This window comes from Harpia harpyja, chromosome 6, assembly GCF_026419915.1.
Source record: "Harpia harpyja isolate bHarHar1 chromosome 6, bHarHar1 primary haplotype, whole genome shotgun sequence".
NCBI lineage: Eukaryota > Metazoa > Chordata > Aves > Accipitriformes > Accipitridae > Harpia > Harpia harpyja.
In genome coordinates this window covers 5,834,759-5,856,686 of record NC_068945.1, presented here as the reverse complement: position 1 = coordinate 5,856,686, position 21,928 = coordinate 5,834,759, and the positions used below count along the sequence as shown (strand labels likewise).

Below are 21,928 nucleotides of genomic sequence, written 5' to 3'. Positions count from 1 at the left end.
TGGCACAATTCAGACATTTTGATTTGTGTATGCAATGATGCGATTTGGAACTTCACATTTTTTTAAAGCTTTCTACCTAATATACTTGGCAGTCCTAATGGGTTTGGTGAATGAAATAAAAACAGTAGGCTGGATTTGCTAGGGTAAACTGCAGTCGAAGGTGACCTTCAGCAAACTTTTCAGCTGTCTGATCTTCTGGAGGATCAATTTTAAGGTCAAATGTTTGGAACATAATGCAGCAGTCAGTACTGGTATGAAAAGCCTTATGAGCGCCTTCTGGCAATCATGGCATTCTGGTATACAGGGATACCTTGAATTTGTTTTCACTTTTCCAGTCATAGCTCAAAGACAGGGACTGGGAGGAGGATGATGCATGAGCCAGCGACTCTTCTTTGCAGGCAGGACACCTAGAAGATCAAATGCTCTGGACTGTGCACATCAAGACGTACCACTGTGTCACAAGTGGAAGCTCTGTCTTAGAGGTCCTAAGGCTCAGAGCATTCCCCCCATCTCCCCCGTATTTTAACAACTTTCTTTGTAGAAGGTATTATCCAGTGATCAGGTCTGAGGGTTTTAACTGGGAAGTCAAAACAGAAGATTAAAGACTCTGCCCCGCTATATCTAGGATTTCTTCTTAAACAGCAATGTTTTTTTCACAAACTTTATTTCTTTGCAACGTCTTCCGGCATAAAATTGGTTTTAGCATCCGTCACTCAGTCATAGCCAGCTGCTAGATAAGAAAAACTACAGGTAAGGATGACCAGGGTTAAATTTAGGAAAAGAGAAAACCTTTAAGAAGCACCTGAGGATAGAATGTAATAAAATCAGACATGAAGGATGAAACATGAGTTAACTTTATATTTTGTTGAATGACCAAATAGCAAATTCTGCTCTTTGGGTGCTGACTGACAGCTCCATTACCGGCCAGCTTAAGAAAAAGATAAGCCTCCATTCTTAACTATGATTTGCAGGCCAAGATGTTCCCAAGAGAGGTTGCCTGAGGTTAGGTGTCCTTATTCAGCCCCAATTCAAAGCAAAGAACCCAAGCCCGTGTATGAGCTTTGGTACATGAGCAGCTCCGTCGGCGTCCAGAGTGGTTCTGAAGTGCAACAGCCCAAAAAGGAATCATGCCAACTCGCACACGTCAAGAGCCAAGTCACGAGCTCCAGCAAAACGACAAACATTGTTTAAAAACATGTTTGCTGAAGGCCTTGTTGGTGAACGGGTCACTTGGCAAAATCATGAACACAAAGCATGCTGTGCAGCTGCCTAAAAGCTCAGCTTTCCTGTGTGCCTGAGCAAAACCAGGATACAGGAGAAATCGGAGGGTTACAAAGGATGCCCAACAGGACTTCTCTAATGATGTTGCTCCATCTTTCTTGATGCCAGCAAAAGCTGCTGGGAAATAGCTCTGATTTCTGTTACTGATGTAAACTCTCAAGCCTGTGGAGTGGAGCTTTTCTCTTCAATGCTCTTTGTACTTTTCCTGTCCTCTTTGAAAATGCCATGCTGAACTCTTTACAATCACCCTCCCCTGCGCCACTTTTCTTCCATACCTCTAATGCACGCACTCTCGCTTCCTTGACTTACCACTTAGCATATGCAGACAGCAGTGGCAGTGATGCTGAAAGCTTTCTGCTGGCAAGAAAACCAACATCCAAAAAGGGATGATTTTCTGGATGGAGAGATCTCTGACTAGCATAAAAGTGAATGTTGTGGATTAGAGAATCTAAATCTTGCCTTTACTCACTTGCAAAAATCTAATATTAGGATACTATTTCCATTTCCAACTTGACACACGAGGCCAAGTTCAGATGCAATCACATGGGCAAAAGAAGTGGATGAGAGTCAGGAGTACAAATAAAACCATTGCTTCCTGGTTTTGGCAGCTTCCAAACCCAGAAACTGTCTAGCTTGCCTATCCTCGAAGGCTTTTAGGCTGGAGTCAGGCAGGAATGGTTTCTCAAATATAGAAGAGTGATTAACTGCATTTGCATTCCTGTATCAAGCACTTCTTACTATGTTTAAGTCACCATCATCTGAAGTTGAAATATTGGCAGTGAAATCAAACTCATACGTGCATTTTTTCTGTAAGAAACAAAATTATCCAGAACAAAAAGAAAAACCAACACAATGACATAGAACTGAAAGCACAACTGTAAATTACTTATTTGGGCCCATCACCTCTTTGAAATCCACCCTTCATGAGATACTCAACCAAAGCTAAACGAAGATACCAAGAGAAATTCTACTCATTTCAGGAACTGGGCCTTGGCTGCAAACCAGAAAGCACATAGGCATAAATGCAAATTCAAGCAATGTTATGAAGATCCTTTAAAGTTGTGACTCAACTGCAATCTTAGTTTGCTAACTCCCTGATGAGATTCCCTCCTTCTTCTGTAAGACACCCTTGCACATCCAAGAAAAAATATTGTGAAGTAGATACGAGCTACAAGTGTCCAAAATATCACTGCTTATGGAGAACTAAAAACGCATTTCATTTTACATATGGTAGCAAATGCAGCCTGACTGTAACCTTTAGGCTGTTACTGACAAGAGAAAATCTTACCTTTGAGGGTTTTTAAAATTGCATCATTCTAAATGTACTGCCTGCTCATTTGCTTCAAGGGCTGAACCTTTCTTTATTTTGTTATTTATCAGCTGGCAGAATTCTTCACTGCAGACATCATCATTAACACACGAATCCCTTGGCATATCCACCATTAAATAAAACAAAAACTGCTAGCTTGAAAGAGAGGACCTTTATGCATATGTATGCATTTGTGTGTATACAAATGGTATATATTAATTGGACTGCAGAGCACAGTTTTGTGTTTACTGCATAAGAAGCTCATCCATAATTTTCCTTGGCTAAAATGAGGTCCCTGACCATCAGAGTTCTCAAAGAACTGCATAAAATTAGCCACAATGTCTTTACAAATTTAGCAGAATACTTGAATGTTTATATTGAAACTTGTGCGTAGTCTCGTTAGATATCTAATATGAAACTGAGATTTCTCCTTTCTTTTTTTTTACTTTATTGCACTAGCAACACATGCATTAGCGTACATTGGCTAGAGGGATTTTTCTGGAACGTTTATATTTGAGGCTTTGTATTCTCCCCTGGAAGTGTTGCTGTTTAGATCATGATCTACTTAACATCATGAAGTGATCCGAAATAAAAAACCAACCAACCAAAAACTCCTTTTGAAATCTGATGATTTATTGTGATTCCAGTCCAGGCCAAGGAAAAGTTGCATGAAACCAAGAAGTAAAGATAAAAATGAAGGCCAGCTTTTACATATCATTCTGTAGGTGGTGAGTATTTGTGTAGAATGACATGCAAGACAGAAACCATTAACCTCCTTGCTGTTGCAGCCAAGCAAGTAGGCGCATAGAACGCTGAGCTCCAGAAAGAGATCTTGCCAGACCCTTTGCACGAGACGTATCTTCTGTGCATACACCTAGCAAAGGTCACACGCACCTCGTGATAAGAGGCTGGTACGAGAGATGGAGTTTCTGCACAGCAGGGCTGCAAGGCAGTGCTCTGCTGAGATGGCAGCCGCTACCGGGCAGGTGGCCTCTGGTCAGACAGTGATGGTGGGCCACCATACTTCACGCTGGGTTTGTCTTGCGAGTGCCTGAGCACCTGGAGAAGTATCAGTGTTAGTGTCACTCTGCCGGTCGCGGTGGATGTGCCACATCAACGCTTCTAACAGCTGTTTTGAGTGAAAGGTGAGGAAACGGATGTGTCAGGTTTGGACACCAAAACATTTTAATTCACAAAATGAAAGACAAACGCTCTTGAAATGAACTGTGAAGCATTTTGCTTTCAAGAAATTACTCATTCGAGAATAATTCACCTTGCTTCCACAGTTTCATTTAGCACTGTATCCTTGTTTTTCATTTAGTATTTTATGTCAATTAAACAATCTTAATTTCATTCTGATTTATTGTGCACCTGTTGCAAGTAATGTATAACTGGAGTAAATTGAAAATTGCAGTCTATTTTAAGAAAAGAAACACAAGTTGACTTTAGTACTGCAAATACCCCCAGGAGCTGAATTACTGAAGACAGTTTGCAAAGCTGGAGCATTAAGCTGTGAACTCTGCTTGGCGGTGACAAAACTGAGGTTTGTATTCTGTACCACCTAGCAGAGCTTGTGACTAGCAGACAACCAGCAGACCCCACGGCTCGTCTGTATTTCAGCAGTATCACTTGTAATAAAAGACAATGCATCACACAATTAGGTCATAATCCTTCCTAGAGCTTCCAGGTACTATGAGTTCTGCTTTTAAGGGACAACATCAGCAGGAATCATTTTGATAACACTGGAGAACTGCATCTGTAAGCGACCAGAGCCTGATGTTTCAGGGAGAGATTCAAGCAGAAGTACAAGGAGAAGCCATGTAATAAGGGACCCAGCTTCTCCTAGTGGGAAATGCCTTTGCGAAGGGTCTAGAGCACAAGTCTTATGAGGAGCGGCTGGGGGAACTGGGGGTGTTTAGGCTGGAGAAAAGGAGGCTGAGGGGAGACCTTATCGCTCTCTACAACTACCTGAAGGGAGGTTGCAGCGAGGTGGGGGTCGGTCTCTTCTCCCAGGTAACAAGCAATAGGACAAGAGAAAATGACCTCAAGTTGCACCAGGGCAAGTTTAGATTGGATATTAGGAAAAATTTCTTCACCGAAAGGGTTGTCAAGCACTGGAGCAGGCTGCTCAGGGAAATAGTTGAGTCACCATCCCTGGAGGTATTTAAAAGCCATGTAGATGTGGTGCTTAGGGACATGATTTAGTGGTGGACTTGGCAGTGTTAGGTTAGCGGTTGGACTCGATGATCTTAAGGGTCTTTTCCAACCTAAATGATTCTATGATTTTATAACTTATTTGTGCTTCAAATAAATACAGATAGAAAAAATAGTATTTCAGTCTTGGCTTATGGCCTATAGAATACTCTGAAACTCCTGGTGACAGTCTCTTCTGCCTCTGTTGCTACTGTTAAGAGAATCTATCTATGCTCTGGAAGTCAGATTTCATGGATGGAGTTTTCCTCCTTGGAAGGAGGCACTTCAGAACTGATTAGCCCAACACTTAGCTGCCAGCAGCAACGACCAAATGATTAACCTTCCCCGTTATTTAGCACTGGTGAGGCCACATCTGGAGAACAGTGTCCAGTTGTGGAATGCCCAGCACAAGAGAGAGATGAACATACTGGTGCAAGTCCAGTAAGGGGGCCACGAAGATGATGGAGTGACTGGAGCAGCTCTCCTATGAGGAAAGGCTGAGAGAGCTGGGACTGTTCAGTCTTCAGAAGAAAAAGCTTAGGGGTATCTCACCAACGTTTATAAATACCTGATAGCAGGGAGTAAAGAAGAAGGTGGAGCCAGGCTCTTCTCAGGGGTATCCAGTGACAGGACAAGAGACAATGGGCAAAAAATGAAACACATGAAATTCTGCCTGAATAGAAGAAAACACTTTTTTACTGTGAGAGTGACGGAGCACTGGCACAGGTGCCCGGATAGGTTGTGCAGTCTCCCTCCTCGGGCATTCAAAACCCAGCTGGACATGGTCCTGGGCAACCGGCTCTATCTGACCTGCTCTGAGCAGGAGGCTGGACTGGACAATCTCCAGAGGTCCCTGTCAACCTCAGCAATTCTGTGATCCTGTGAAAAGGTTCTGAGAGAGGAGTGTGAAAACAAGTTAGAAACAAAAGCGATTCGCATTTTCAAGCTTATAAAAACTAGCTGAAACTGCAGAGAATGGAATTATTATTTTTTATATAATAAAGGACGCTACAGAGGTTTTATCATATCCCCTACTGATTAAAATAGGAGATGAAATTTCCTGGGAATAGCTACTGTACTGTGACAGTATCAAAGACGGATCTTAACTAAAAGACAAGAAGGAGACTTTATTTTCCCCTGAAACTGGAGAAGAGTACCTCTTTCAGACTCTTGATGTTAGTGGCTGGGAGGAACAGAGAATTACCCAGGCCACAGGGATGGCTACATGATGTCAGGACACAGGCAGAGAGCAAAAGAGAAACTGGACAACTTAACTGGACAAAGGAAGCAGAGTTTAGAGCTTGTTCTGCAAAATAAAATATTAGTTCTGCATAACTTTCAGGAACTGCACAGAAGCGCGAACAGGATGGGCAGTTCTCATACTTAACCTCTTCTGTTCTGCAATGCAATTAAGACTGAGGGGTAGAGAAGAACCTCTGTGTTGTTCAACAGATACTCGTCAAAAAATTACTTTCCTGTTTAAATAACTGATCACAAAAAAAATTAAAAGTAACATCTAAGTGAAAGATTAAAGACTTCTTTTACAGACTGTCTTAAATAAGGCCTAGAAACTCCTCTCCCATGCTCCTAAAAGCTCAATGAAGATTAACATATTTAGCAAAATTTGGGATAAGCAGGAAAACATTGTCTGATCACATTGATATAGGAGAAATGATGAATTCAACAGGGCTATATGACAGGTACAAGGGTTTTGGCTTTAAATCAGGCACAATCCTTCTTATAATTCAAAAGTCATGGTGTTGATTCACTCCCATGGGCTCTCTGATCACCCTAAACTACTTCTCTCCTTTCTGCTCATGACCTTACCAGGCTTTTCATTCAGACTGAAAGACTTTGGACAAAGACCTGTGCTTGCATAACTATGGCTCCTGAATGCCAACATAAGGCAAATAAGATTTATCATATATCAATATGAGAAAAGAAGGTTTCCTCTTCTCCCTCATCCACACCAACATCCTCTTGTAGTCCTCCATTACTTTCTTCCTCCATCTAGCTCCTCAACCCCATTCTCTTCCAGTTCCTTGCCCTGACTTTCACCAATGATAATGCCCTACTCTTCACACTTTCCTTCTGATGCTTTTTACAAACTCTTTTTTTCTGAATGTTATCTCTGATAGCCTCTGCAGACCTGCTGTCTTCTCTTTTTTCCTCTAATCGTTTCTTTGGGATTTCTTCAGAAGTTTTCATATTACTGCAGCCTTTTATTTGTTCTTGTATCTTCTGCGTCTGTACTGTTTTTCCTCCATTACTAAGATTTCCACTGGTGTCACCATTATGTCATAAACTTATCCCCTTACTCTACTGTTCCTGACCCACTTCTGTCTCTCTCTGCCATCTTTGAACTTAGCTGACGTCCCTCCTTTTGGATGAATTGATGTTCATTGTAACTTCTCATAACTAAAACATAAGTCCTTTCTTAGCAATATCACCAACTCATTATTTAACTGCTTCCTCTCTCTGTCCCTGGATGTCTAATTTGCATCGCAATCCTGTCACCCACATTTTCTCTCCAGCTTCATTAAAAAAATGAGGGCTCATCTTTTGAGAATGGTGTATAGATGCCTCTCCACATTTTTTTCATGCCTGCTTTTGTATGTACATAGAACCTTACAGAACAAGTTTGTGGCCCTAAGAAAAGGAGTATGGACATAGCAACACGTTTTCAAATACGCAAGCATTTTCAAACTGACTATTGATCTGGGGTGCTCCATTTCTAACATTTCTAAATTAAAGTATCCCAAAGGGAATCAGTCTGCAAAAGGCCAGTGAGATGAATCAGACTCACCAGACACATTGAAAACTTTTAGCAAAGAAATACATTATATATTGAAAAGTATAGTTATTGTTATTTCTAATACTGTCATTAGTCACACATAAGTGTAACAAAACACACACAGCAAAGAATATTTAGGGTTGTTCTAAATCCATAACTCTGAATGCATCCCTGATCAACTTACATAGTGTGTGGAGAAATTTTAAATTACTGTGCAGCATCCATGTATGGATTGTACACAATTGCAACCACCACCTTTCTTTCCCCCTTCCTCTTATCACCGTTTCTCCTCTGACATCCGAGTATGCATTAAAAAAAAAATTTTAAGCCCCCCGCCATTTCCAACTAGCTGCACTTCCAGAGAAAGGAGCTGTAGGAAACCAAGTTCTGCTGATGCTAATTGATAATAAGATGGGCCTTTGTGCTCCTCAGCTTCTCCATTAGGCCCCTGGTAGGCATGGCTTTGCATGTGGAACAGATGAAAGAGTAGGTAGGCCTGCCAGATCTTCCAACTTAGCTGAAAGCTGACGGGTGAGATTCTACACCCTGAGTCATGACACGGGTTGGATGTCCATGAAATGAGGAGGAGCTGTCACCATACAAGGCTGCAGCTTTGGTGCAGCACCCAGAAAAGACTATGTCATTGCACTTTGCTTGTTCCAGATGCCCATATTCCAGCAGAGCCTAGAGCCAAGGAGCAGCAGCAGCAGCACGGCTGCAAACATCCAACAGCAGAAAGTGACACCAGGGACATGTGAGTGAGTCTTGAGCTCAGGACTAATGGTGGCTTCTTTTTTGTCCAGTGTGAAAGGTTATCTTGCTGGAAGCACCAGCTGTCTTGTCGGCCCTTCCTTGTGCTGTAGGAAGCAGGCTATTAGCCGCTAACATACAAAGCAAAACCTTACCAGCCTTCTTCAAACAGAAACACAAGTTGTAGAAGAGAAAGAAATGAAATGGAACAAGGCAACAGATGGTGTTAGCTTAGGAAAGAGGAACAGAATGGTTCGAGACCCTTGCCTGCATTTATGTCAGTTATGTTACCGCCCTTAAGATTTAGCTCCTCTCTACCACATGGTTTACAAATCATGGGGTCAAGTAAGAAATAAATGTTTGTTAAAATGACAGATTTGTTCCTTTGGTACACAAATGCCAGAGTTACTTCTGATAATCTACTGACAAAAGTGAGGCAAATCTACATAAATACTAAACCAGAAAACATCTTCAGCTCTGTTTCACTCCAATTAGCAGTTTCCAGACCTCTTACTGAGCAAGTGGGATCCCATTCCATCAACCAAAAAACCTCATTACTCTGATCCAGGTACTGATCCATGCACCACTGTAGTGGTCGCAGCAGATTTAGGGGACGTGTTCCAAGGGAATGACGCTGCACTGATTTGGCGTGGAGAACGTTTACTGCTTATGGTGATGAGCAAGACACATGAGCAAGGGAGTGGAGAAAGGGATAGTCAACGGAGGTGGAAAAAGAGAAATCTGGCATGATTTGGTGAAATTTATAGGGTTACCAGAGGGTCTTGCTGTATATTTGCTGATAAGCGTAGCATACTTGACAAGGAAATACTGAAGAGGCAAAGATGTCTGGTAACACTGGACTGCTGCTGTTTTCAGCGGTCAGTCCCATCATAATGTGTAGTTCCATACAAAGCTTTGCAGGGAAGAGAAGGTCTATCTGTACCATCCACTGTAACTATAAGGGTTAAGCATAAGGGTTAACTGTGGTTGGACATCATGAAAAAAGCAGTAGCATTTTACAGGATTTCTGGTCAGACCCAGTAATATTTGCTCCCCATTTTCAGCAGCCTCACAGCCTCCCCATTTTCTCTCTGAATTATCAGAGACATTAACAAGAGTCTTTTCCACTCCGCACTTTAAGTGATCTTTCTAATTAGGAGCACTGAACAAATAGATGTGAGAAACAGCCTGGCAGCAGCAAGCAGCCTTGGTTCACTGCATGCAGAGCATGGAAAAAGCTCTGCTCTCCCAGGGACAACGTGAAAGCTACAACCAGTGACTCAGCGTTAGCCCAGTAACAGCTCTCCAGGGAATCTGAGACAACCCCTCCAAGCATTCCTGCCTATTTTTGCGCACGGAGGGATCAGACAACAAACAATACTCCTTGAAACAATTCCCTACCTCTGATAAATATACACCTCCCATCAACTGATGAGTAAACAGCACTACCAAGCTTTGCCTTGTGATCCACATCGACGGACACATCCAGGGTGAAGCCAATACTGAAATTTGGGGTTTTGTGTAACAGCTGCGCTCTGTGCCATGCAGACATGGCATTTCATTAAGCACAGGGTAATAGCTTGATTCCCTTAGGGACTCGCTGCTAGAAAATAGAACATCTCCTTTCATAAATAGGCAAGGTCACCAAGCACCACACATTCCTCAATGCACATGCTCATTTTGGAGTTGATGCTGAGATAATTGAGTATCTGTTCATTATACATTTCTTATTAATGCAATAACGCATCTTCATGTAAAACTAATTTTACAAGATCTGAGGAAAACCAGCATTATATTACATTTCAATGCCATGTGTTCAGCTACTCCAGAATACAGTGGAAGAATTCTGATTTCTGCCCAAATTATTTTTTATAATTACTCTTCATGTTGCATTGAGTTTGAAAAATTGCATGTAATAAACACTGAAAAGCATAAACCCAGGTATTTTGCCCATTCACACCTCAGCACCCTTTTGTAACTTACAGTTGCTTTTTTATTTAACAGGACTCATCTTTCAGCATATTCACATGTACACGCTGTGAACAAGACAGTTCACAAATGTGACACCTCAAAGTTTAAGCCCCTGTAGATGTAGTGATAGAAACCACAAAAATTTCACAGAGATATATGAAGAGAGATCAAAAATTACAGGCAATTTCTTTTCTAATATTATTAAGTACTATAAAAAATCAGGAGTCCCCAGAGGACCTTACCTGAAGGACCTAAGCATTATGCAGTGCAACTAATTCCTGCCAATCTACTTCTCTGCTTTCATCTTATTTCATCCCAAATACTACCTTTATCTGTTTGTTTAGAATATTTAGAAGCTGGCAACCTGTTTTTCTCTATCCCTCTGTTTCCTGGGATACTTCCCTTCTGGATGTGAAAACGAGAAATTCCAGAGGATAATACTGGGTCAAAGCATAATGTAAAAGAAGAAAGAGTTACTTGCAAAGTGAATGTTAATCGGTCAGTAGAGAAGATTACATAGGGTAGAATACAAAAGTAGAAATAAAGTATTTTCACCTAAAAGCAGATAGCAATACTGTATTGCATTAAATCCAACAGTTTGTGGGGGAAAAGAATAATTATGCACCAGAGATTAGAAATTATATACGTACATGTAAGGAAGAGAAGGGATTTTATTCTGAATTTTCCTGTGCTTACTCAAATATATGCATTCTTCATCAGTGATTATGATCAGGAGTGTCAAATGCAAATGTTGCCTTAAGACTTGGAGTAAGCTTTTGCTGCATTTTTATTTGTTATATAGCTCAGGGGTTTCCCAAACTGAAGAATGCAAACCACAACTGTAAATGAAAGTGTAGTCTCTAGATTGTGAATGACTGATTACGTGGCTTAAAGGCATACAGCAAATGTAACTGGAAACAATCTGCAAAAACGTTAAGAATAATGTTTCTTGCCCTCTTCGTCTGCCATGAAATTACCAGTTGCTGGAATTAACAGTTTCACATCTAGAAAAAAACAAAGGTTGTCAATGTTTTCACATGGAAACAACCTTCGAACAGTCGGGTTTCTGCCTTAGGGAAGTATTTTTGCTTTATTTTAAAAAGATCAGCATCAAAAAAGTCACCTTCTTCCTTGAGGGGACCTGAATGAGTTGTGAGCATACTCCTAGAGTTTTTATTTCAAGGCTGCAGCAGCCTACCTTAGAGACTTGCCTCCTTCTTTTGTTCACTGAAACACATTGAAGCGGGCTGTCAAAGGTTCAAGGAGAGGTTATCAAGTCCTATTTGTTGTTGGCATGTCTAAAACTGCTGACACATGCTAGGAGAAAAAAGGGTACATCTAGTACAGCTGCAACAATAAAACACCTACTGGGGAACCTCACCTACAGCTAACAACACTAAGCTGTGTTGGCCAACTGAAGAAATAAGCCAGTAATATTTATACATAAAATGCAAACAAAGCTTATAGAAGTCCTGAAAAATAGCTAGGTTTGTCATTTTCTTAGCGGTTTAAAAAAAAAAAAAAAGGGGGGGGGGGGGGGAGAAAACCATGCAAACACACCACATTTGGGATTTTGTTGTTTGATGATGAAAACCATTACCCACAGTCTTCAGTGATGAAAGCTGTAGAAACGGCTGAAAAGTGTTCATTAAAAGGAAAAGTAATGAAAAATTCTGCACTTGACAGACTTGCAGAAAGCAACCAATGCAATATTTTCCTCTTACATCACTCACAAATTTTCCCAAACGTGAAAATAACCTACCCTCTGTTGAAAACACACCAAAAAAAAAAAAAAAAAATCAAACTCTGTTGTTGGACATACTTAAGACTTTGCTAGTTTGATGCCTCAAAACATTAGGAGGAAAAATGCATGCCTTCTCCCAGGCTTACTTATTGCTAAGTAAGTTATCTATAGACCTATTTTACCTCTAACTCCAGTAGAAGGGGGAGGAGTACTTTTCCAGTCAAGTCTTGTTCAAAGCTTTAGACCAATACTCTAAAGATATGTTGACATTTCTCAGATTAATTCCAAGTAATTCCTTGCCTACTAGGGTCAGATCTGTCCCTTCCCCTCATTTCACATCAGCTGTGTACAAATTCACACTAGCAGTTAGCATTGGCTTGAACTCTGGCACTTACCATAGCTAGAGGAGTCTGAGCAAGTTCATGACCTCACCACTGGCCTAAGCTCCTGAGGACCTTGAGGTCCTCAGGCCAAGTCCACTCTAGATAACTGGTCTAGCAGTTTCTATTTACAAATCTTTACATTAAATGCAGCAAAGGGCTTTGACATCCTTCCTGACACTAGAGAACTGGATTTCCTCACCGGGGCACAAGCTGAAAGTTCAACAGAAACAAGCCACATGGGTGGAGCTCATACAGGTCTGGTCTTCAACTCAGGTCTCTCTTAGCCTTTGTGTTCTGCTGCAAACAGCTATGGAAAACACCCTTTTCAAATGCAGCAGCATTTTATCTTTTCATAAATAAGGTTAAACTGGAGCTGACATCAGAAAATGGCAGATACCCTAGCGTACTGCAGCAATGCACTGCCCAATATACATTGCCACTAGGCTTAGTCTTATGAAATGAATTTAATGCCCCAGTAAGGGCAAGGAGTAGGGTGTGACGGGCTCACACTCAGCTTTATTTTTGAATGCTAATGTTCAAATATTAAGTTTTGAAAGTGGGGGAAGGAAAAGAGTTCATGAAAGCAAAATGCTGCTCTTCTTGCAAAAAGGAAATTTGCTAAAGTTAACATGCTTCTGAAAAAATTAATTCTCAACAAACAGCAATGCAAAATGGAAGAAAAACAATTACAACACTACAGTGTAAAATGCTGCATCACCTATCGAAATCAGACAGATCCAGGTTCATTCATGTACAATTTGTTTGTTTGTTTGTTTTAGACACAACGAAAATATACAATGGTTACAGCAGAAGACGGTATTTTGTTCTTTAACAGAAGTCCTTCGCTTCACCCAGCTAAATGGATTTCAGGTTAGACGCTAGAATAAAATATAGAAACTTACCTTGCATTTCAACATGTTGGCCACTCTCTCTTGCATTGATTGTCCAGCCTTTGGCCTGACAAGTATATAAACTGCTTTCACTTCAGGGCTGGAGCGCAGAAGCTTTTCCACCAGTACTTTGCCCATGAAACCTGTAGCTCCTGTGATAAGTACGGTCTTTCCATTGTAATAAGCTGAGACTGAAGACATGGTGCTTTCTTGTTCTGTCCTTTAACTTCCTGCAGGAGGTACCTGAGAAGATGCAGAAATAAAGCTTTAAGGGCTTTTGAGTCAAGACATAGGTCAGTTATTTGGGAGCTACAGTCTGAGATAACCTCTCCTAGTCAGCTATAGCAGGTCACATTAGTTCATTCAATGGCAATTTAAAAGATGATTTTTTAAAAAGCCTTTATTATGAAAATAAACCACAAAAATTAAAAAGGTTAATCTGAGAAGCTTAAAAAATCAAGCTCGGCCTTATTCTCCATATTATACCATAGCTGCACCCAGCAGTCACCATTTAGAACATAACTTGTGCTGTCTGAGACTCTTAGCAGTAGATGCTCACTGCAGTGTTGAATAGCATTTATCTCCTACACTGTGAAGTGGCAGCCATGAAGATATGCAGTTCTCCCTACAAGACAAAGTAGAAACAGATCTCCTCACAAACACTGCAGGTACAAATGCTGTGTTTTCCACTTTAATTCCACTGTGCCAAGCTGTTGCATTTCTTGTCAGCTATCACTCAGCAACGTGCTCAGTCTTTTCCTGTTGTCTTGACTTGGAATAAAACCATGAAGAAAGCTCTTCTTCATGGAAGATATAGTGCAATGACATTGCTCTGCAACACCATGCTCCTGTGTGTAGGTCATCACCCAGTATTGGCTGTTAAGGCCAAAATTCATCCTGTTTGACTCTAAGGAACATAGATGTCATATGCTTGCTCTGGAGAGTTTAGGTTGTTCGAACTGCCCTTTGGAGATCCATTGACTATATAAGGGGGCTGACATGACTAGGCTCCCACATGAAGTGTCCCAGTTAAGTATTTTAATTAGATACAATGGTTTCAGGCCTACGTGTCCCCAGCCATCCCGATTCAAACTTTAAGTTGATTAAATGACAAACAAGGATGGACTGAATCCTCTTAATATAGCCTCTCTCTCTGTTAGACTAACAGAAGGAAAGAAAACCCTCCTATCTTTGAAGTGCTGCAGATCACAGCATGCACAAACCACTTACATGGCAAGGGAAAGGCTCATGAAAAATATAAATCGATGTTTTGAAAAAAGCTTACTAACTTTGAAAGAAAAAGAAACAAGAACAGTAGAATGCTGCCGATCAAGCATTCAAGAACCAGGACAATGATCTTCATGTACCCCAAAAAAACCTCTTCCTCCTGCAGAAGCTTCAGAAACACTGTTGGCCATTTCAAGTTTCTCACATGACGAGTCAACTGCATGTTAATAAAATGCAAACACATCAAAACAGAAATACAGCATTTGCTGCATTTTTGCAGTCTTCCAAGATTCCCTGCTCTCACCAACCCTTTTGCATTTCTGAAACCTAGTAAACCATTCAGGGACAGTGAAGTAGCCTAACTTAGAGCAAAAACCGCAAGCCTTCATACAGAAACATCTTATATAATGAGTCCTTGGCTTGGACCAACACAAATGAACAACGCCAAAGAGTTTAAAGTACTGTAAGAACCTTGGCTACATGTGATGGTAGGTTAAATTCCCTTTACCGCATGGGAACATGAGAGAAATATAGCTTGTCGTACAGCGCATTCCTTCCTCAGGATGGAGTGAGGTATCTTACCCCAGAAAACTGACCACCAGCTATGTGAATCAAGAGAAGCACCACGGATCAACCCTTACAAGGTGTACTGTGTTCATTGCAACACTCAGGAATGTGCTTGGCTGGACTGCGATCCCCAAGGCGTTACCACTCACAACAGTGAAAAGCGATCCACGGTCTGTGTCAATCTGCTGTCATTATCCAGGTCTACAGCTGATCCATCTACCCAGACCTGACTTTGCATTCTTACCAATCTGCCAGTTTTCACAATCACTGTACTGCTGCGTGGAAACGTTGAATGTATATTTCTAATGGACACAGACACATAAAGTAGGGACTCAAGTCCAACAAAATACTGCTCTTCTTTCCTAGTGCTGCCTGGGACTGCAGTCCATAGCATCAAACAAATGAAAATCCCCAAATTTCTTTATCCATAACAAATCATCAGGTGTGCCATCCAATTTAGAAACTGGGTCAAGCAGAATAACTTCTGAGGGACACTATTTTACAAATTAATAGCTGTGGGTATTCTGGCTCAGTGAATTCGGGTATTAGCCTACTTTCAGATATGGCCTAGATTACAATTTAAATGAATGTAGCAGGCTCGGCTAGGCCTATTAAAACCTGTTCTTATTAAAGAGCTGGCCACTTGGGAAGTTAAACAAACAGGTTAAACTATTAATCCTATTTATAACAAAATGTCACATCTCATTCAGGTTCAGAAAAACTGAGTGATATTGGAAGACAGGAACTTGCAGAACCTGGAAGTGTGTGAAAGGGTGCGTGAGTCCAAAAGTAGATACTAGTTTAGCCGGATGAAGATGGAGGTGACAAAAGACTTAAAGAATTTGGTACGACACATGCCCTGCAAAGCAGAAAAATTAATGAAAGAAGTCCTTAGTCACTAGAGGCCATACAAATTATACTGAACATAAGGAAACAAAAAGATGAAATGGAAGACCACTTCCAGTCACTGGATACTTGCTTTGAACTCGTATTCCAAAGATCATATCTACCTAACCTCACCTAATATTCTGCTAGAAAAATGGTACATTTATAAAGTACTTTGCACCACAAACTTGGAGATTGCCACAGTGTTTAATAGGAATTAACTCTCTTCCCACGCTTCAGTTGTAGAGAACATTTCCAACCTGCATGACTAAACATTAGTGCTTTGCATTATAGTTGTAGACTCCTGCAAAAATAACTGTTAAGATTTCCAAATGTGGACATCAATTTATTATGTTGTTTCATGTGGGTTCTCTGTTTGAGTTACCCAAATGGGGCTTCATTTGTTTTGGTCAGACATTCAATGCCTGCTAGAACAGTAAAAAAAAAAAAAAAAAAAAAAAATAGCACAGTACTTGAAAGGATCCCTAAAATTGGCTGTGCAGCCACATTTCATTAAGTATTTCTGGCAAGGACTACATACACATAATTGACAGTTTTTCCCCATGTAGTCTGAGACCATTTTGAACATTTGACTCCAAAAAGTCAGGAAAACAATTGCATCTCCCAAACCATTCTGGTATGATGAAAATGGAAGCACCAAACACAGCCACAGAAAAACTGAACTTCTAAGGCAATCTGCTGTTCCTCTTGATTATTGGCTTAACCCTATAGGGTTAAAAGAAAAGGTAAGAAAAATCACATCCTTTCTATTTTCTGTAATAAAGCAGTCAAAGTCAGGCAGCATATAGATCGCAGGGCCAGTTTCAGAGTTGGATCCAGTTGCTGAGGGCCTCATCCACAATAAAAAGCTGTGAGGAATGAGATGGTGTTTGCTTATTGCAGGATCGGATTTGTGTCCGCTTGCAGTAGTTTTTTTCCCTTTCCTGGGTTAGCTTTAGAAGAAAATACAATAATCTTGTACCCACCTGATATCATGCTAATTACCAGCAAAGAAAATCTGTGTATTTGTTTAATGTGTACAAACGAACTGATATTTTGAGATCATGACACAAAAGCCACAATGCTCCAATCTTCTATGTTCAGACAGATCCCTGAATCTCCACTATCCAAGCAAATTTAAAGAGGCTTTTGCTAGGTTCCAAATTCAAAAGCAGATTCTAGTTTATTCAGGATTGCTAAGGGATTTTCCTTTCAACTTAGTCTTGACTTGACTTTTTTATTTTTCAGAACCATCTTTGGATTTTTTATATTTTTAAGAGTGTGATTTTATAACAAAATTGATTTTGCTTGGCCTTTGTAAAGGAAGTACTGAAGAAGGTAGGGAGATTTTAAGGAACCAGAGGATTTCTAAGGTCAAGGGGTACGATCCAAGTAATGCCTACTGACCTGACCCTTTGGATGTCTACTTCAAATTAGAGAGAACTATATGCATGCTTTTTGACTTTTTACACTCAGTCAAATGAAGAAAAAACTGTTTCCTGCAGAAGCTTAAACTTCGTTTTTGATTTTAAGGAATAAACAGTCAATACTGGGCATTAACTATTTCCCAGTCAATTAAGCTGCAAGGGATTAAGCGTCTGGTAAGACAAAACTATTCAAAGTCTGAACCACGGTCAGCAGTTGCAGTGAGTTGACCCTTACTGAGGTGAAGAAAGATAAAGGCTATTTCAGAGCCTAAGGGTCCTGTCTCTTCCAAAACTGAGTGGAGGAGAGAAAGCCACTGAATTGTGCAGAAAAGCCCACACAAGGGCTTCTTGAAGCCCAATTCAAGTGAGTAATTACAGGCAACTCTGAGCGTTTAGGCACTAATCGGAGCAGGAAAGTAATCACTGATGCCATCTGAATTACTGAATGCAGCATCTTTGCAGCAGTACACATCTCACTGATGCTGACTCATCTCCGACCGTAGTGTGAAAAAAACACCTTTTGGACAGCCAGCCAGGAATCACACTGAGCATCTCTGCAGACATAAGTACACAAGCTGCTTTAAGGGTAAAGCTCTGTTACTGATGCCTGTAACAGCCACCTCTGGATCAGACATAAAGGATGATCTACAGCACTGCATTGCAAAGAAAGCCATGATCTTGTGCCGGGGCATATGCCAAAGGACAAGCAAAGGGAAAGGTGGGAATCCTACCAACCTGATACTTTCCTCCTGCAAAAGAAAACCCTCATATCCCCAGCTGAAGAGTAAAGCAGAACTTTCCCTCACCAAAAGCAGATACAATTGAGCTGATACTTAACAAAACAACTAATACACTGTCCTCATCTTCCACATACTTCAACGATGCCAAATCTGCATTCAGATTACAATGGTGTAATGCCAAGAGTTACTATAAAAGCCATAGCCATGGGAAGGGAAATGTATATCTGAACTTCATTGACTGCTGCTACTGCCGCTGCCCAGGGCAGGTCCATGGCTGCAGAGCGTTAACGAGAGATGGCAAAATGGAGCACGAGCAATGAAGGATGGATAGACTGGAGCGGGTTAATATTTCACTAGGGTCTGGACCCCTACTAAGATTTCCATGCCCTACTCAACTAGGGCAGTGGCCATTTCAGAAGCTTATCTGTTGAGATATTTGCCTTTTCAACTCAACAGAATAGAATGAAAAAGAAAAAAAATATTAGCTTCGTGCAAGAGCAAAGGACTGTATGCCTGTAAATATACATCTAGATTCACAACCGGCCTCTCTGTCATCTTTTTCTACTTAGTCTGGTTTTGATAAGTTTTCTCATGTCTGGTGCATTTTCACAACTTTATGCAGGAATGTAATTTCTGTAAACAGGAGGGTCAGACTGTTCAGATGAGTCATTCAGACATCATATTAAATGTAATGAACCAGCTTCAACTAAAATCACAATTAATGACAACATTTTTTGAAACAAAGCTACAGACACCAAGAGTCCTTTAAGATAAAATAATTTTTGGCCACTTTCTGAATATAAATTTTTAATCCTGGGTACAAATATCCAATCATACATAAGACAGTCTAATCAGGATTCTGGAGGAGTCATAATTAACCTGGGACATGCAGAGAAAGAAAAATTCCTCTGTCGCTTCAGAGCACTTGTACAGCTGAGGTCAGACGAAGCAATATAAAGTGGTCACAGACTATTTCAATCTCATCAATTTGCTTCCTCAGTCTATTAATTATTTTATGAGTTTAAAATGGACTGAACACTGGGGATGCCTCAACAATGTATCTTCATATAATTATTTTCTTTTTTATTTTTTTGCCTCAGGATGTGTGACAGAGACTCCACAAACTACACATGTAATTACAATACATAAAAGCAATTCTTTCTAATATGTTTTCTTTGCCTGAAAGCATTTGTGTATAATTTCTTGTTAGTTAATCATCAGCAAGTAAATAATCCCATGACTATGACTGCAGCAGGGACCACCCGATCTTTTCACTTTGGTGGCCAGTAGAGGTGGATACTTGAAGAAGGAACAGTTTTCCTCCAACGCTAACATATATACAATTGTATGGTTTGAAGCAAATCAGTATAATCCAAGGAGAGCATGTACATGGATGAAGAGGTAGGAATAGTGTTACAAGTTCAACCTACACACCACCTCCTATAGAGCAAAATCCAGTCTGAAACAAAGCAACTTTCCAACCTTCTGATTCCTTAAGTAGCAGAATGCTCCATTCCATGCTTAAAGAATAAAAATTAAAGAGACAAAGGAAAATGCAATATGCATCTACATGTTTCATTTATGTGCTGGCACTAGAAACATGGGCTATAACAGTGTCTGTCAATTCGCGGTGAAATCTCAGGTGCATGCAGGTGCATTAGTTGTGTATGCTCTGTCATTTAAGATACTTTATGTGGATATCAAGGTTTTGTTGAGCACCAGGCTTTGCTTCAGAGATTTCACAGATTATTTTTAGCCCCAGGACATCTGGAAGTAATAAAGCATGCTGTGGCCTTACGAGTCACAGAGCAGAGTCCCACACCATGCACGCTAGCAATAGCTGAAGAAGTGACCTGCTTTTCATCATAGTGACTTAACTCCTGGCTTCTCAGTAACACTGGGAGGAAGTTTATGTCACTCGGCTCCATTGATTTGATTTACTGGGCCAAACTCACAATCAGGGTAGTTCCACTGCAATGACCAACGTTTCAGCTGGGATTAACATGAATTAGCTTAGATTTGAGCCTTTACATTTAAAAGATTTTCTGCATTTTCAGTGATAAATAACAGTGACTCAGAACAGAAAAAGGCTGTAAGTTCAACACTGTACAACATTTTTGACAGCAGTGCTGCTAACGCAAACCAGCAGATAGTACCAACAATGATGCACTGAAGTTACATAATATATTTTCAAAGGTCTTTAGGCACAAAGATTTGTGCAGTACACGATGTTTGGGAAGAGATAGGGGAGATTTCACTGATGGCAGAAAATGAAGCAAAGAGGATGTTAAAATGGCTGATCCAGAGACAAAGTAAAAGATCCTCATGGTTTGCTAAACTTCCATAGTTATTTAATACCACTAACAACAACAATAACAAACTGGCAAAAATGAACCTTCTCTCACTTAGCTACAGAATTAAAAGGAAGGTCATAATCCATCCTTTGTACAGGCACTATAGATGCTAATAGAGTGCAAAGAAATAAAATCCTGTGATTCAAAGATGGGCACATTCACAGCCAGACTGAACTCCTGATGATAATCCTCTTTACAAAAGAGATTTTGCTCCAAGCAATTTACACCAAATATAAATGTTGTTGCTAGCAGCCTGAAGGTTAAATCACTTTTCTCCAGCTAATATATTTCAAGTCATTTTTTGTTTGCCAACATTACCAACTCAATTCCATAACAGCATACCCAAGTAGCGACAAGCAAGGAGAAACTCACATTGCTCCCGGAAACCCTTCATGACTTGAAAAATGACACCAGTTTTGCAATCCATTTCAATTTATAACAATTAAATCTAAAGAGACAGTGCAGTATGACAGCATAATTAAGAGCTAGAGACAACCAGCAGCGTGCACAGCCAGATCCTGCGAACTGCTGAACGTTACATGACACGCAGACAGGAACTCTCGATCCTTTGGAAACCACTGGGAGTTGTGGCTCCTGGGCTAGAGGTCTGCCTGCAGAACAAGACCCAGATGTAGGGCAAAAACTTGAATTTCAAGATTTGATCGTTGCTTAAGCATTACCTGTACAGCTTCACAGATCAGCTGACTCTCTTAAGTAGTCCAAACTGTTTGACCACCGTTAAGAATTAGAGGAGAATGAATGAAGCAGAAGGGCCACCGATATAATGACATCCAGGAGCAGCCTCTTGATTTTTCAGTGAAACCTCTTAGTCTCTCTCAGTCTCGCTATGCTCTTTCTAAAACTGAAGAAAACAAGCCTGTAAGTGTTTTATTGCTAAGACGGGGCAGTTGTGCTAAGGACATACCTACATATGTGATATGGGATTTTAAAGAACAAATATTTCTCAGTAGTTCAAAAATGGATGTATTCTGCCTTACTCCTGTTTAGGTAGCCTACTGGTAAAAACAGCAGCTCCCAAAGACATCAAAGGAATGGCTTCTGCAGGCTTTCTGAGTTATGCAGGTCAGTGACTGTGCCCACTGTCCCTTTTATTTTTAGCTTAGAGCTAGTTCTTGCAAGGCCATTGAGCAGGTTGCAAGATCAAAGCTTAGGTGCTGTGCATAGATGAGGACTAGAAGAGAGTTTTTGCTCTGCCTTAGAATAATTATATGCAGACATCCTACATCAGAGCATTTCTGCAGGCGATCCTTCCCCTTCTCTTTCCGCTAACTTACTCTTCACAGCCATTATCACCTTGCTCTTTCTCCTTTAGCTGTGACCGGGATTTCTACAACCAGCAGTCCTTTCCCAAACCCCTAAATCAAAACCCTTGCCATACCCATTGCACACTGA

General features: G+C 40.6%; 1 protein-coding gene across 10 annotated transcripts in view; it reads right to left on the bottom strand.

The window, feature by feature from the left end:
* The window catches only part of FAR2 (fatty acyl-CoA reductase 2), a 151,119-nt gene that overhangs the window by 70,789 nt on the left and 58,402 nt on the right, over positions 1-21,928 (bottom strand). For 9 of the 10 annotated variants that reach the window (XM_052790149.1, XM_052790147.1, XM_052790145.1 and 6 more), the window contains exon 2: positions 13,328-13,558. In XM_052790149.1, coding sequence (XP_052646109.1) covers positions 13,328-13,516 — 189 coding nt within the window. In that variant the 5' untranslated portion in view covers positions 13,517-13,558. Of the gene's footprint in view, positions 1-13,327; positions 13,559-21,195; positions 21,361-21,928 lie in introns of those variants that run through there. The other variant, XM_052790148.1, reaches the window with a different exon arrangement.